This window comes from Fundulus heteroclitus, chromosome 6 (genome assembly GCF_011125445.2).
Source record: "Fundulus heteroclitus isolate FHET01 chromosome 6, MU-UCD_Fhet_4.1, whole genome shotgun sequence".
Taxonomy (NCBI): Eukaryota; Metazoa; Chordata; class Actinopteri; order Cyprinodontiformes; family Fundulidae; genus Fundulus; species Fundulus heteroclitus.
The window spans coordinates 10,954,892-10,969,657 of record NC_046366.1 but is presented as its reverse complement, the minus strand read 5'-3'; the positions used below and the strand labels follow the sequence as shown (position 1 = coordinate 10,969,657).

The 14,766-nt window shown below is 41.3% G+C and overlaps 1 protein-coding gene across 7 annotated transcripts in view; it reads left to right on the top strand.

Annotated features, from left to right (window-relative positions):
• rnf220a (ring finger protein 220a) overlaps nt 1-14,766 on the top strand; it is a 193,576-nt gene that overhangs the window by 58,927 nt on the left and 119,883 nt on the right. For 4 of the 7 annotated variants that reach the window (XM_036138031.1, XM_021323910.2, XM_036138032.1 and 1 more), the window contains exon 4: nt 9,860-9,898. The exons of the other annotated variants lie outside the window; for them this stretch is intronic. In XM_036138031.1, coding sequence (XP_035993924.1) covers nt 9,860-9,898 — 39 coding nt within the window. The remainder of the gene's footprint in view (nt 1-9,859; nt 9,899-14,766) is intronic. 7 annotated transcript variants of the gene reach the window in all.

Sequence of the window (14,766 nt, the reverse complement as noted above, 5' to 3'; positions counted from 1 at the left end):
CGCACATAGTGCCTCTGTCTAAGGACAGGAAAGTATAAATATCTCCCCCAGTGACAGGTCCCAACACAAGTATAGGTCTATATTTTCCAGTAACCTGTACAGCCAAGTGAACTTCTCCTTCTGCTCGTCATAACTCAATGTGCATTTCACAAATTTATGAAAAACGGAAACATGACTTGGGTACCAGTCCTGTTATCACTTGCAGGATGTGGTGAGTCAAACGACATGCTGGAAGACTAAAGAATTAAACTCAACAATCACCATCTTCCCCTGCATTCGAGAAACCAAAAACGATGTCAGCTCTGCCTTGCTGGTGCTTCCAATTTATTTGTGCAACGGAGATATTTCCGTCTCTGTGTCTTTACCTCAAAGGCCCATTTGCTTCTTTGTACATGGGGAGGAAAGGAGGAAAATGGAACAATCTTCCTGCCCGTGTGTGTCTGTGTGTGTGTGTTCGATGGCAGCAAAGTGACGTTAGATTATAGGGTCTGGTCTCTGAGTGAGAGGTGGAGGGAGATGCAGGGGGTGGTAGTGCAGGGACAGGCAGTGACATGATGGGACTCCTAATGGCCATAATTGGTGCTGGCTTTGACAGCAACTATATGATAGCTGCACAATATACACAGCCCTGCCTCTGTGTGTGTGTGTGTGTGTCAGAGCGAGGGTGTTAGTGTATCTCTTTAAGGAGAAATTTACACAAAATTGCAGCCAGCTTGTTGAACTGCTTGTTTGCAACCGTTGCCTGTTTCTGTAGGGTTTTTTTTGTTGTTGTTTTATTGTGAGTGTTTGACCCTGAGTGTGTAGATGTGTGTTTCAGATAGAAATATTGTATAAACACAGTTGACTTGACTCCTGACAGGTGTAAAAGGTAGCAGTTAAGCCTGTTCCCCTCCCACCTTTTTTTTCTTCTTTTGCTCCCTTTTTAATGCTGCCTAAACCACCTAGCACGTACACGCGCACACACGAAGGCGCGCGCGCGCACACACACATACATACACAGAGTTTTTCTTTTCTTTTAATGGAAACAAAATCCGTCCAACTGGTACATGCATGAGCTTTTTTGTTTATTTTAAAGATGTGAAACGTGACTGTGTTACAAAATGCAGATCAAAAGAAACATATGCAAGCAGGGTTATTTGCAGTAAATGCCTTGAATTTATATCCTGCGTTTCAAGGTCGGGAGAAGTATGATAAGCATAAAGTATGGAAAAGTTTGTTTCTACACTTTCTCATCCATTTATTTCTCAACAGGTTATATCCATCCATCCATCCATCCATCCAGACCTGTTTTTTTATGTACGTTGCAGTGAGAATCCTTGGAATCTGCACCAATTATGACATTTGGAGACACATCCTATACAGATATACTGACAAAGGTTGTGTGGTTGTTATGAACTGTCCTAGCCTTTCCCAGGGAGCGGGTAGAATTAGTAAATCTGTTAATCTGAATCCTGTGAGAGACTCAAAGAGAAAAATACAGAGGCGCTCGCAGTCAGAACAGCATACAACCCGCTGCAACTGAATATGTGTACGTGAGCCAGAATGGTCGCTCTGATCTCAGTTCAAAGACAGCAAGGGGAAGAGACTCAAAGTATTCTGGCTCCAGAAAAAAGATGAGAGCTAAAAGAAGGAATAGGAGATGATGCAAAGAAGGGGAAAAAAGTCAAGGAGATGGGAACGATAAATCCAGTAAAGATTCCCCAGGGCTGAAAAATCATTCAGAGCACAGATGAATATGAAGGTTCAAAAGCCTGTTTTTGGTCCCTTTAGGAGGATGTTGCATCTGCGATTGCACATAAGCAGATTCCTGGCAAAAGGTTTGGTGCCGTTAACCTGAGACGACTTCCCAAAAGAATGAAGACAATTTTGGAGAGGACATGCTAAAAACTATGTAGACAGACAGAAAAAAAAGTTCTACTTTGGATTAACACGGATATAAATGATGCATCTAAAGATGCAAAGCTTAGAAACTTAGAGTTTGTATTTGTGAGCAGGGGGTGATGGGGTAGTTGTGGTGGTGGTGGTGGGGGGGGGGGTGATTGACTTAACAGTAAAACTAATAGTAGATAACTGCCTCAGTTGGAGACTTGGAGCTTTGTGAAGTTTCCAGCTGCTTTCAAAGGACACACACCAACTCCACAGTAAACCTTACAGACACACACTTTTACTGGAAAATCTAGCTACACTGTAGCATAGATAGAAGCACAGCAGTACAAAATAAAATAAACAGCAGTTTCTGTTACAGCTGCGTGTTGAGATAAAAATGTTCTTTGACATATTTCTTTTCATAGTTCTCAGGCGGTTTTGCTCATGATGGATGTGGGGAAGGCAGCGTAAGGCAAAACAAGTGAGAGATATCGCATTTAGTTTCTTCTACATGAAATTTGGAAAGACTTCCTGCACATACTGTGTCAATCATTTTCGCGCTGTCTGTCTTGGTGGTAAATGTTTAAATTGTTAAGCTTTAATTTGACAACCAAAACACATCCAGCCTTTCATTGTGTGTGTGTGTGTGTGTGTGTGTGTGTGTCCACATATGAAACAATGATGATTTCTCTTTGTCTGATTGGGGAAGGGCTGCTGGACACCCGTCTGTTCTTATCCCTTCCTCCTCCACACACACACACACACACACACACACACACACACACACACACACACACACACACACACACACACACACACACACAGACTGGTGGACAGGTTGTGTCTGTTTTTTGGTGGGATGAAGGTGTCACGGGTCAGCAGGACAGGCCAGGCCTGCTTTTTCATTGGGCGACCTCTACTTCCTACTTCCTGGATGACCCAGAACCATCTGGGAAAGGGATTGGTTGAGAAAAAGAAGTCTCTTGAGGCGGCTTTCAGCAGGGCGACCGCGGTTTACACCGTCGAGGCCCGTCACTCCAATGAATCGTAGAACCTCTGCTAACGATCAAACCAGCTGAGTCACAAGCATTTCAGGCCTAAAAGATCTCCAGTATTCCCTTCGGTAGAAGTGATTTTGATGTGAAATGAAGAATTTATTTATTTTTTGCTGAGAAGCATTAATGTAAAAGAGATAGCAAACAGAAAATAATGGGAAAGGGCAAAGGAACCCGAACAATAAAGTTATTAAAAAGGGTGGAGGATGATGGGAAGAAACTAAATTTTTAATGACAGAGAAGAAAAAACATCAGAGAAGAAAAGAAGACATTACTCTCATTTGGGATGCACACCGCTGCCATTTTGACCTCCCTTACTTCCATTTTGCACCCATGTACATACAGGTGCTGGTCATTTTGTAACTTTGCTCATTATTATTTTTCCCCATTCTACTTTCATTTAGTTCCTGTACTAGTTGAGTGTGAAATGTGCCAAAGCTATTGAGGTACAAAAGCAGTAAAATAAGCAGCCCTCACATTAATTTCTAAAACTTTGTATTACAGCCTATTTTCATTTAATTTTGGTCCAGATCTGTGTTTGAACTAGCTGACCTTTAAAATAATTAAAATAACTCTAAAACTAGAGATTATTTGAGTTGAATGACCACATTTCCTTATAGTAGAGTGTGACTAGACCATGGGCTATTGTTTTCAATCATTTTTAATCAATATTTATCATTGGGTAATTACTGATTTAGGGTCACCTTTAAACATACCATAAAACACTATTTGCTATCCAGTATAGTTGTGTAAAAAATTAGAAAAACTACAAAGAATAAGCCGTGAAGAGGCAAAAATGCTCAGCATCTGTCACTGTTTATTGTAACCGCTGTCCTCTCCCTGGCTCCACCTGCTATCTTCATCTCCTTTTAAATGTTGCGGTCATGCCACTTCATTGCATAAATCAGATGTGGTGCCATTTCACTAAGTCAATACATTTTATTTTACACTAAGAAGACCATCTCACTTTTGCTTTTGTGCAATGCTAATCTGACCTGATATTGAACGTACACACAAAAATGAGAAAAGTCACAACAAGAAAATAATAGACAAAAGATAAAGAAATAATGATAAAGAGACAGATGATATTATACAGGAAAATAGCAAGTAAAAATACAGGAAGTTCTGGCTTTAATTGCGTCCTTTCTTCATCCATGTTTCCTCATTGCTGCCATTAGTAAGTAAAAGCTTCCTTCCTCCCGGCGACTGTTCTTGTGTCTTTTCTATGATCGCCGCTTTCCGTCTACTTTCCCTCCTTTCTCCTACCTCCGTGTCTCCTTCCTTTCCATCTTTTACGCTCCTCCACCTCCTTCCTCTGCCCTTCACTCCCAGTCTCTCGTGTTTATGAAGGTAAATTTATAGGTCTACCAGGAGCAGTTAGCAGGAGGTGGCCTGTGCTGCTCCAACCACAACAAGGTTTTACCCTCCGCATGGAAAAGTATCAGCATAGTGGGCATACTGGGCCATTTCCATCAGCAACACATTACACCTGATAGCGCACACTCACCTCTCATTATCTGCTAATGAGCGGCGGGGCTTTTCTTCCTGCTCCTGCTTCTCGCGGCTGCCTCGTGTCATCACATTTCTGAGGAGTGGATGGCTGTGTTCCCCCACCCTTGTTTTTCACTTTATACAGCTCCATCTAGCATTTGTTTTTTATTGGTCTACAAGGAGCAGTTAGGCAGTGGTGGGCTCGTCTGTTTAACCAGCACATATGTTGTGCTGTTTTTCACGCACCGATGTTTAAGTCAGCTCAGCCGGTGCCAAAGTATATCATTTATGGGGAGTGTCACCCCTCTTTCAGTAACTTATTTTCTACTTTACAGAAGCACTTCTGCTTATTTTAACACATTGAACAGACTGGATGCCAATGTGTTGTGAGTACATTAGCTTATTTAATTTCAACTCCGAGCTTCAAAGAGAGTGGATGGAGGATAAAGTGGGAAAAGCGATTACTCCCACAGACCTGGTAATGTTCCTTTAGAGCAATGTGGCTATGGAAACATTTTTTTTCCATATTAGATTTTAGATTTCATTGATTTCCAACTTTATTGATTTATTTACTTCATAAAAAAGTAATACTATGTACATATAGGGTTAGGGTTATGTAGTGCGATAACTATATAACATTCCCTCAGTATCATAAGGTCTATTGGCACTTTTCCATTGCCATCTTTAGGCTCAGCACGACTCACCCCACCCTAGCTCTTCTCTATTCTACTTGTGTCTGTTTTCCAAAGACCCAGTATAGCCACAAGGTGGTGAACGCCTCCTAGGCGTGGCTTTAGCCCCACCTCTAGCCGTCAGTGTTGTGCGCTCTGCTGCGATGAAGCTTTACTGTGTGACATTACCACTTTAAAGAAATCTGTGTGTAACGGTAGAGATTAAAAACTTAAAACATGAATAAAAAATACAAATAATGTTTTTGTTATTGGATATGCAAGTTTTTATAGGTTGGATATTGGATAATCGCACGGCGCTGAATCTGCAGAGTTTTCTTTGAGTTAGATCCAGAGAGGAGCAGTGGGCTACTGTCCGTCGCAGGAAATCTGCTGCTCTCTGCCTTTGTCCTCCTCCTGCACACAGTGGTTCGATCAGGGAACTTTTTAAACCAAACACTCTTTAGAGACAAAACCTAACACCTTTCAGTGTGTGTAAAATGAGAGAAAGCCTCCCTGGATATGCAGTTCTGATTCAGGTTATTCAATACAGCGTGCCCATCAAGTGTCCTTTTTTCTTTAGTTTCCTTTAGACATGGTTTATAGTATGTAAATAGTAAAAATATATTATGGTTTGACCCACTCTAATCATGGTAGTCCTTAACATTAATGTTGTCACTCTTCAGTTTAACTTGTCCCTGCACTTCCTTAATGAAAACTTTCTTATTTCTCCTTGGCCCTGGCCAATCAGTGAACAGCAGTCTGTTCACATCATATTCCAGTCCTACTCAGCTCTAGTTGTACTACCTTATGAGGAGGGGGAAAAAAAAAACATAGTCAAAGTGCTTGTAAAGTGGGCGGAGCTAAGTATAGCCTGCCCAAACGGAGCCTGTGGAAAAAGGGCAATAGGTAATGGGAACATATGGCACTTAATTCAGATTTTTAACACAGCTGTCTCTCCAGGTCTTTTTTTCTATTCTTGACAGCCTAGGATATTTTGGCCCATCCAGAGTTTCTGCGGGCCACCATTAGTATGGTGGTCCAAAACAAGCTGACCTGTGTTAGGAAAGCTACTTTAATGTTGTGACACCATCAATTAAAACATGCATAGCTTTTTTTATTTGTGTCCAAAGTTGGATCTGACTTGACAGATATAGCAACCGTTTTCAATGTTTTCATCTCTTTTTCCTTCTGACACCGTTTACATATGGAGAGGTTTGCTGATGTGCTAGGCTAATGCTAGCATGCTCACTCTATTTTGATACGAACCATTGATAAGCCATCTCAAAGCATATTTCAATGAAGTTCCAGTTAATTCCATCTGTACGAAATTTACCAAAAAAGTTTGTATTAAATGTTATAAAACATCATGCCTAATGTTTTAGCTGCTCTCTGCGTGACATTATAAGGACAGTCTCTTACTGTGAGTGTCACTTTAAAGTGTGGAAAGCACTTCAACTGTTGGATCAACATAATCTATAATCAGTATAATTTGCATGACCTATAATAGCTTCGCCATGAAAATAACTAATGGTATTCCCATGATGATCATTGGGAATACCGTTATGACCATTAATAATATACTTGGAATTAGATGGAATGTCTGTAATATTAAACAGAATTATGAAAAAATTGCACATTTTATCCAATTGGAAGTATCTCAGCTGTGTGTTTTTAGTGTAAAGTTTGTCCTGTTTTTGAATTTGACTGGGTTTGTCTTTCTTTTCTTTTTCTTTGGTGACCTGTGACGTATGTCTTCACCTCTTCTGCTTTTGTTTCAGGTAAGTGAACTTTCAATTTTTCACACAAACATATATTTTAAAGACCCACCCACACCCAAGGATAACTGTTGGGAGCAAGAGAACTGTGAAAGGAAATGATGGGAAAGGCTGAAGGAGACCTGGGGTGGGGGGTTGTCAAAGTCGGGGGTTGAAGAGGTTCAGGATTTTATGAAGTCGTTGATAGGAACAGTCTTGACTTGTGGGGCTGGTTGTTAAAACATTTGACAGGGAAGGATTACAGAACTATAATAGTCAGACACTGCTGATTGATGAATCAGTGAGACTCCCTTTCACTCTTTATGAATGCACACAAATGGTATTCTCACTGAGCCTTATGTTTTTTTAACTTAGCTGGGAAGCTGCAGTCATATCAGAACAAATAACAAAGAACCATGTCTCACATCTGTTATCTTTTCTTCAACTTTTTGGCTTTCACTGTTTTGTCTTTCACGGATCTGACTCTATTCTGTCTCCCTCTTTCATGGACATGCACACACATACACACACACACACACACACACACTATGACACACAGGGGCTGTAATTCCTCAGGGTGACGGCAGTCATGTCAAAGGTTTTTACTGATCGCTTGTCGTCTGGTGGGACCAAGGTGACATTTCCTCTTACGACCTAAAATTGAAACACAGTACATGTCTTTCGGTGTGTGTGTGTGTGTGTGTGTGTGTGTGTGTGTGTGTGTGTGTGTGTGTGTGTGTTTGCCTCTAATGAGGGGTCTATATGCAGGGTTGGCAGCATATTAAATATGTAACAGCAGCCTGGAAATGGGTGGCTTGTCACACACACAAACAGATGTACACACACTCCTTTTTCCTACCTTCCTTCCTTCTTTAATTCCTTCCTTCCTTTTTCAATGCTTGCTTACTTCCTCAGCTGTTTTTTTTACACCACTTCTCAAAATGATATTTTAAGCAATTATCTAGGAGTCGTGCTGCAGGAAACATTTATAAATCATTTGGTTTATTATGTTTTTTTCAGATTTTATATATTTTAGCAGGAAATTTGTTGCTTATTCCATGGCGATCTTACGCAAACCTGGTTGGACTGTTGTTTGGTTGCTAGGATGACCCCACAACTATTTCTTAGCTGTGGCCACACACAACCTGCCCACACAAAGTTTCTGACACGTACACTAGCAACCAGTTTGTATCATACAATGGAGGCTCCCGCCCTCTGTTGTTCTCCTAAGATCCCCATCATAAAGAGCCCAGCCTACTGGGCCTTGCAAAAGTATTTATAGCTGAGCTTTTGTGCATTTTTTTTTTACAGTTTGTCGATCACAAACAGGTTTTTTAAGGTGGCACATGGTTTTCCAAAATCCTCACCAATAAGTCTGAAATCTGTGGCACGCAGTTTTTCAGGTTTTGTGAAAGTCTCAGAACTTTGTGAGAGAACATTAGTGAAGAAACATAACAGAAACCAAGGAGCACAGCCCACAAGTAAGCGATAGGGCTCCCATGCACCATTCAAAGAGTGGCAGAAGACCAGCACTGCACATCCTCTTGGACACTCCATCCACAAAGTAAGCCACAGTGATGGCAATACTTGAATGTGGCTATGCTTTCCTTCAGCACAAACAAGGAATCTAGTAAGAGTTGATGGGAATATAGATGAAGATAAATAGAAGGCAAACCTAGAAGAAAACCTGTCAGGCTGTTCACAGATCCTCTCGACACAATCTGAGATGGAGCTACTTGCCAAAAGGAAAGTCCAAAAAACGTCAGTCTCTAGATGTCCGAAGCTGGTGAGACTTGCAGCTGTGACTACAGTGATAGGTGGTTCTACAAAGTAGGGTCTGAATACCAGTGTATCCCGCTATTTTGAAAACAATGTACTTTTTGGTTTCCATTTCACCAATATACTCTTTTTTTGCGCTAGCATTCATTTAAAATCCCAGCAAAATGCATCGAAGCTGTGACAAGAACACACAAAAAAAAACGAGAAACATTCTAGCCTTATGAACATTTTTGAAAGGTGCTGCATCTTTGTTTTTTGTTTTTTTTTCTATCCTCTCCTTTCTTCTCTGTCCCCTTTTCCCTGCCTGCAGCCTTTTTATCACCTCTATCCTTATCCCTTGATTTTCTCTTTAGCTCTGCCAAGATTGATTTCCTCTCTCACTATTTCAAGCAAACCTCTCCTGTGCTCTCCAATATAGTCTGTATGGCTTGCTAATACGGACACGCACACAAGCACACTGACTTCTGAGAGTCACTATAATGGGATTAGAAGGGTCTGCTGAAATATTGAAGAGTCGCGATGCAAATAATGAATAGGCTGGCAATGTATCTTGATATGTGTGGGTGAGTGTGTGGTGAGGGCAGGTGCTTGGCTACAGCCTGAGTGTGTGTGTGTGTGTTGTTAACAGGCTGTAATGTATGTTGCGTTCACCAGGCAGTTAGTACAGCCTGGAGGTACAGAGAAACACCAAGCTCAAACACACACACACATACACATACACACACACTGCCCTTCATCAGTTTACACTCAGGCTTCCCCACTATTGTGCAACTACACTTACATCTGTATTACAGGAAAAGTGGAGGGAAACACTGTGTGTGTGTGTGTGTGTGTGTGTGTGTGTGTGTGTGTGTGTGTGTGTGTGTGTGTGTGTGTGTATGTGTGTGCGCGCTTGTATGACTTCTCATCCATGTAGGCAAAGTATGCGTGCAAATGTGACGGTGTATGCTGCGTGCGTGTGTGTGTATCCTCACAGTGTGTTAGGTTGCTGGCTGAATGGAGGAGAAAATTAGAGCTCATACGATAGTCACGCCTCACACGGTCGGTGTGCGTGTGTATCAGGGTGTGATGACGGTCACTGGAGCCCAGAGTTACACAAAGATGGTAAAATATCCAAGAATTTTGATAGGAAGCGGAATAACAACGCGGTGATATCAGAAAAACACACACAAGATAGGTCAGGTTTCTATTTCCCCTACCTCACTCTGTTTCCTGATCTGTTTGTGTTTCTTTGCCTTCCAAGGGAGGAATCTTCTCTTCTTCCAACTTTGTGCCTGTAAAGGTATGTTGGCCTATTCATGGCATGGAAGAGAAAAATGTTGCTGCACAATTGTCGAATCTTGTCCTGCGAAATGTTGCTAAACAGCTTCAGTTCCCACATTTGAACATGAAAACATAAACGATCAATCAATATTCTGTCATTTCATTTTCTTTCCAAAGGTTCATGGCATATGTGAAAAGAAGGTTTTGTACAAAGAAAAAAAATCATCATATATAATAAGACATATAACAAGGGCAATAAACTAGTCTCAATCTTAGCAGTTGAACATTTTTAAGTATTTGAGACAGAGACCTGTATAGTAGTGCATGGATTGCAGCTTTTGATGTTGTAGTACCATTTACCTGATGGCAGCAGTTCAAAAAGGATAATGGAAAGTATGTGAGGAGACTCCGACAACATTAAGAACCCTGAGTGAAAAAGTGACCCAGATCAGCATTGTGGAAAGAAATAGTGATTGGGGTATAGCTAGTTTAAATATACAACATTTTGAGATAGGTATAATGGAAAAAACAAGTTTTTTTTATTTTTTTTTTATATTTTAATACAAAACTTGAGGAGGATAAACAAAACAGATTTCAAAAGGGGTTATATTGGCAAAGAGTGGGACAAAGGTGGTGCCACAGCCGAAGTTTTCTTAATTCATATCTAAATCTGTACTAAACTCATTCGACACGCCGAAGAAGAATATCTTCATTTGGGTGGAAAGTTTTGCTGGAAATATCCTCTTTTAAATTCTGCTTCCTTCACTTTTCTTCCAACAAGAAAAATATTTATTACTTTTAAACCACCTTTTTGTTGTTGTAAGCTGTTCCTGCACCGTTGTGCCTGCGTGTCAGGCATTCATATGCTCAAGACATGAAAGTAAACCATTGTGTGGATGCTGTTATTTGCAGCATTCGAATAATTAAATTCCAGCCACAACCACGCCCAGTTGGATGAGAGGTCGTGATTGACAGATGTTTGAGCCAATAGCATGCAGGTGTAAATCCTTCCCTTAGGAATAGAGCAGCCCTAATCAAGCGCTTGTAATACACTGGTTCCCGTTAGCTCCCAGGGGCTAATTAGCATTCTAATTACTGATTGTAAATGAGAGGTGCGTTGATTGTGTTCTGCCTGTGAGTGGAGAGGCTCGAGAGAGAGAGAGATTCATACGCACACACACGCACATTCACGGACGTGCATCGCAAACGCAAACACACTGCCACACTCTCGCACACTGAGCGATCATCGTTAAGAAGCTTATCATGCTCTTGTTCCTCTGTGCTTTTCCAGTCCCCCTCTCATCTACAGTGTCTCGTTATGATCATAACGCGGGACGTTCACATGCGCACACACAGGGCCAGAGGACACACGCGCGCAACGCAGCCTTTCTAAGCACACCCGCGCGCAGATGTGGCGATGAGCACTGAAGATGGTAATAAAGAAACAAACATAAAACATTATATACTGCCAAAGTGTTGCTGTTGTTCCTACCAATTAACACAGCACTGATTTACCGCTCGAGGGAGAACACTGTGGTACAAGCCACAGAGGTGTCATACGCACTCACCAACGTGCTGCGGCGTGTGCATATGAACCTGGAAATCGAATTTGGTCAGATGAGAAGGTGTGGACTGTGGGGCCAAGAATAATGAAAGAATAACTCTGTGTTACATTAAGACCTGAAGGCGGCCGTGTGCGTTTGCATGTTTACGTGCGTTCGGGATCGGCCGAGGTATGGAGAGGAGAGAGATGAGGTTAAAAGAAGAGTAGATAAGAGCAAACTCACCAGCAGCATATAATCGTGTTATGCTGCTCAGTTAGCTGCTTTAACGCGGCTTCTGTGCCACACTTCAGTTCACTTTTTCTGTGTTGCAGACATATGATGCTACTTCTTATTCAGGCGGTCTTCAGTGTTGCAGACATTTTAAGGCTGCTTCTTTTGTCTTCACACCTACTAGCATATTTCTTTCCATCAAAAAAAGATTGTAAGCAGCTGGGGGAAAAAAAAAAATCACGGTTTATGTTTACATTTTCTGCATGAACCAAAACTCTGTTTGTATCAATGGGTTTAACAGTTTTTTTTGTTTTTTTTTTTGGTGTCAGAAAATGCACATATTCACTCTTAAGCTCTACGATTTCTCCCCAGTCTTTCTAATTTTTCTGTAAACACAGACACTCAGACACACAAAGGTGCCATCGATATGGCACAAATCCATGCAGCCGATAAGCCGAACTCATGGCTTTGATTGTGAACAAAGGCGAGGGCAGCGTGTCATTTATAGATCCCCCCCCTCTGCTCTGTTCTCACTAAACCTCTATACCTTTCAGCATCACTCTCTCTTTCTCTCTCTCACACTCTCTCACACACACACACACACACACACACACACACAGAGGAACCCTTTACTCTACAGGAATGCATGTACACAGCCATGCATAGAAAGATTTAACATGGCCAAGTGGGCATTTGGTAGGAGAATTCAATTGGCCTTCTCCCCCCACGCTCTGGGCCTCTCAGCCTCTCAGAGTGTCACAGGACATGCCAAGCCTTAATGCCTTCCAATCTTCTCCCCAACACACACTGTCGCCTCTCATTTAAAGATCTGCCGACAGTGATGTCCACCATCTCCGCTCCTCTGTCCCTCCCACTCTCCAGGCTCTTCTTTCTCCTTTAACCCTGTCTCTGCCTTTCCACACACAGGCTATCTCTTTTTCTGTTTCTTGCTTAAACCATCTGTCTGTCTCTATTAATCACTTGGATTATGTCTTCGGTTGTTTTGGGCCCTTTCTATGGTGGTTAATTTCTATTGATTATCAGTGCTTGACTTCCTTTAACATATTCTACCTCCTTCTTTTCAGCATCTGTTCCATTTCTCTCTCGCATTGATCCCCTCTGTCTCTCCCGCTGTAGCTTAAATCAAATCTAATGCCATCTATCAGCAGATTGTGTACCCAGCTCAACCATCCTCCCTCCCACTGTGTCCTCTCCTCTCTAACAGCTTTCTATCTATTTGTCTCAGTGTCTGTGGCCACATTGCTACTTTAGGTCCACTCCCCATTGTGCTTTTTGCCAGCTGCCACGTTGAGTTTTCAATTGGCCAACAAGAGTAAACACAGGTTGCTGAGCATCAATCTCATCAGAGAGCTAGAGTGTGAGTCACCAATTTCACTGTTTCTTCTTTACCACTGCTTCTAGAACACGGCCAGGACCAGTCAAAGGTGAGATAATGCTTCCGGTCTCAGAGTATTTTATTTCTGAAGTGGAGTATAATACCTAATATTACTAAAATCTGTATAAATATCATATAAATGTTGTTACGATGGAAATAGTGTCCTCCCCCCTGATAAACAAACAAACAAATAATACAGCAAGTAAGCTTTAAGACTGAAGAAGCCCAAGTCTGTCTTGTTTATCACAGTTCAACTAATGATGATCAACACAGATACCTACATGGAATTGTTCTGTTGTGTTTCCAGTTTTGAGAAGAAGCTAAGAGAAGTTGTTATAAGAAATATGGAATATTAATGCATTGGATTGTAGGTAGACGTTCTGTTTTAGTCTCATCTGACCAGAGCAGCATGTTTTCTGTGTCTGTTTTCTGTTTCATGCACAATTATACATGCACATTTTGTGCACTTTCCAATGACCTTACTCAGTTGCACATTTCATCTAATCTTAGTAATCTTAGCCCTTGTGGGGAATTATTATTTTTTGGTTCTGTTGTAGTTATTTGTAATTTTCTGATAAAGTAATCTTCTCCACTTTTGGACAGTAAAGGATTTTTTTTATTCTATTGTATTCCATTTTATCAAAACTTAGTTTGTAATTTGTGTAACCTTTACTCCATTGAGAAAACAAACAAAAAAAATGATTTGTATCTTTTCCAAATAGTTTCCAAAACTGTCATCTTATCCAAATGAGCTAAATGTTATCACCCAAACCCTATGAAGTAGTGGTTAAAACCCAAAAACTGTGGCCACTGGCAGTTCTGTCTTACTCATTTTGTGATTCACTTTTTTTTTCTCATAAAAGACGTCTTTCTTTTCGTCTCAGACAGACCTGTCTGCTGAGGACGGATTTGACATGTATAATCAAGACATCAACATGTACACATTAGCAAGACCGGCCTTCTTCAAAGCACTCAGCTTTGATTGGCATGAAGATGCTCATTTCCTGGTTTGACCACAATGAAACCACCTTTTTGTGTGTTTGTGTGAGAGTGTGCTGGACCCAAACGGAAGATCTGAAGGGGAGGGTTAGTGTGTCGACTGTGTGTGTGTGTGTGTGTGTGTGTGTGTGTGTGTGTGTGTGCATGTTTGTGTTCCTTAATAGAAGGTGGTTAGAGGTGTCACCCTGCACCCATTTTAATGTGCTCCACAATTACAGCTGTCATTGCTGGAAGATAATGTGTCAGGCTGTTTTACTACATGTTCACACAGACACACACACACACGGACACACATACACACACAGCCACTGAAGAGGTAAAATACGGCAGACAAGAAACAGGCCTCCACTCATATAAAACATAGTTGTGTGTGTCTGTGTATCTGTGTGTAAATGCACCTAAGATGTACTCTATGCCTCCGCACATGAATTATGAGTTTGTGTGGCAACACAAGTGTGTTTGGGAGCCGTTTGCGCTTGTTTCTGTGTGTGACAATATTTGCTTTGTTGAACGAGCCCCCTGGTGAAAGTCAGGATGGTTGTAGAATTCCTCATGTAGCAGCAGAGCAGCAGCGGCAGCAATGGGAAAACACTGGACAAGTTGCACATTTCGCCTGCTCCTTTAAATCAACGGCCAGCAGACATTGTAAATCCTGAACGGGTATGAAAATCCTCATCAAAAAAAATCTTTATACAATACACTACTGAATAGCTTGTA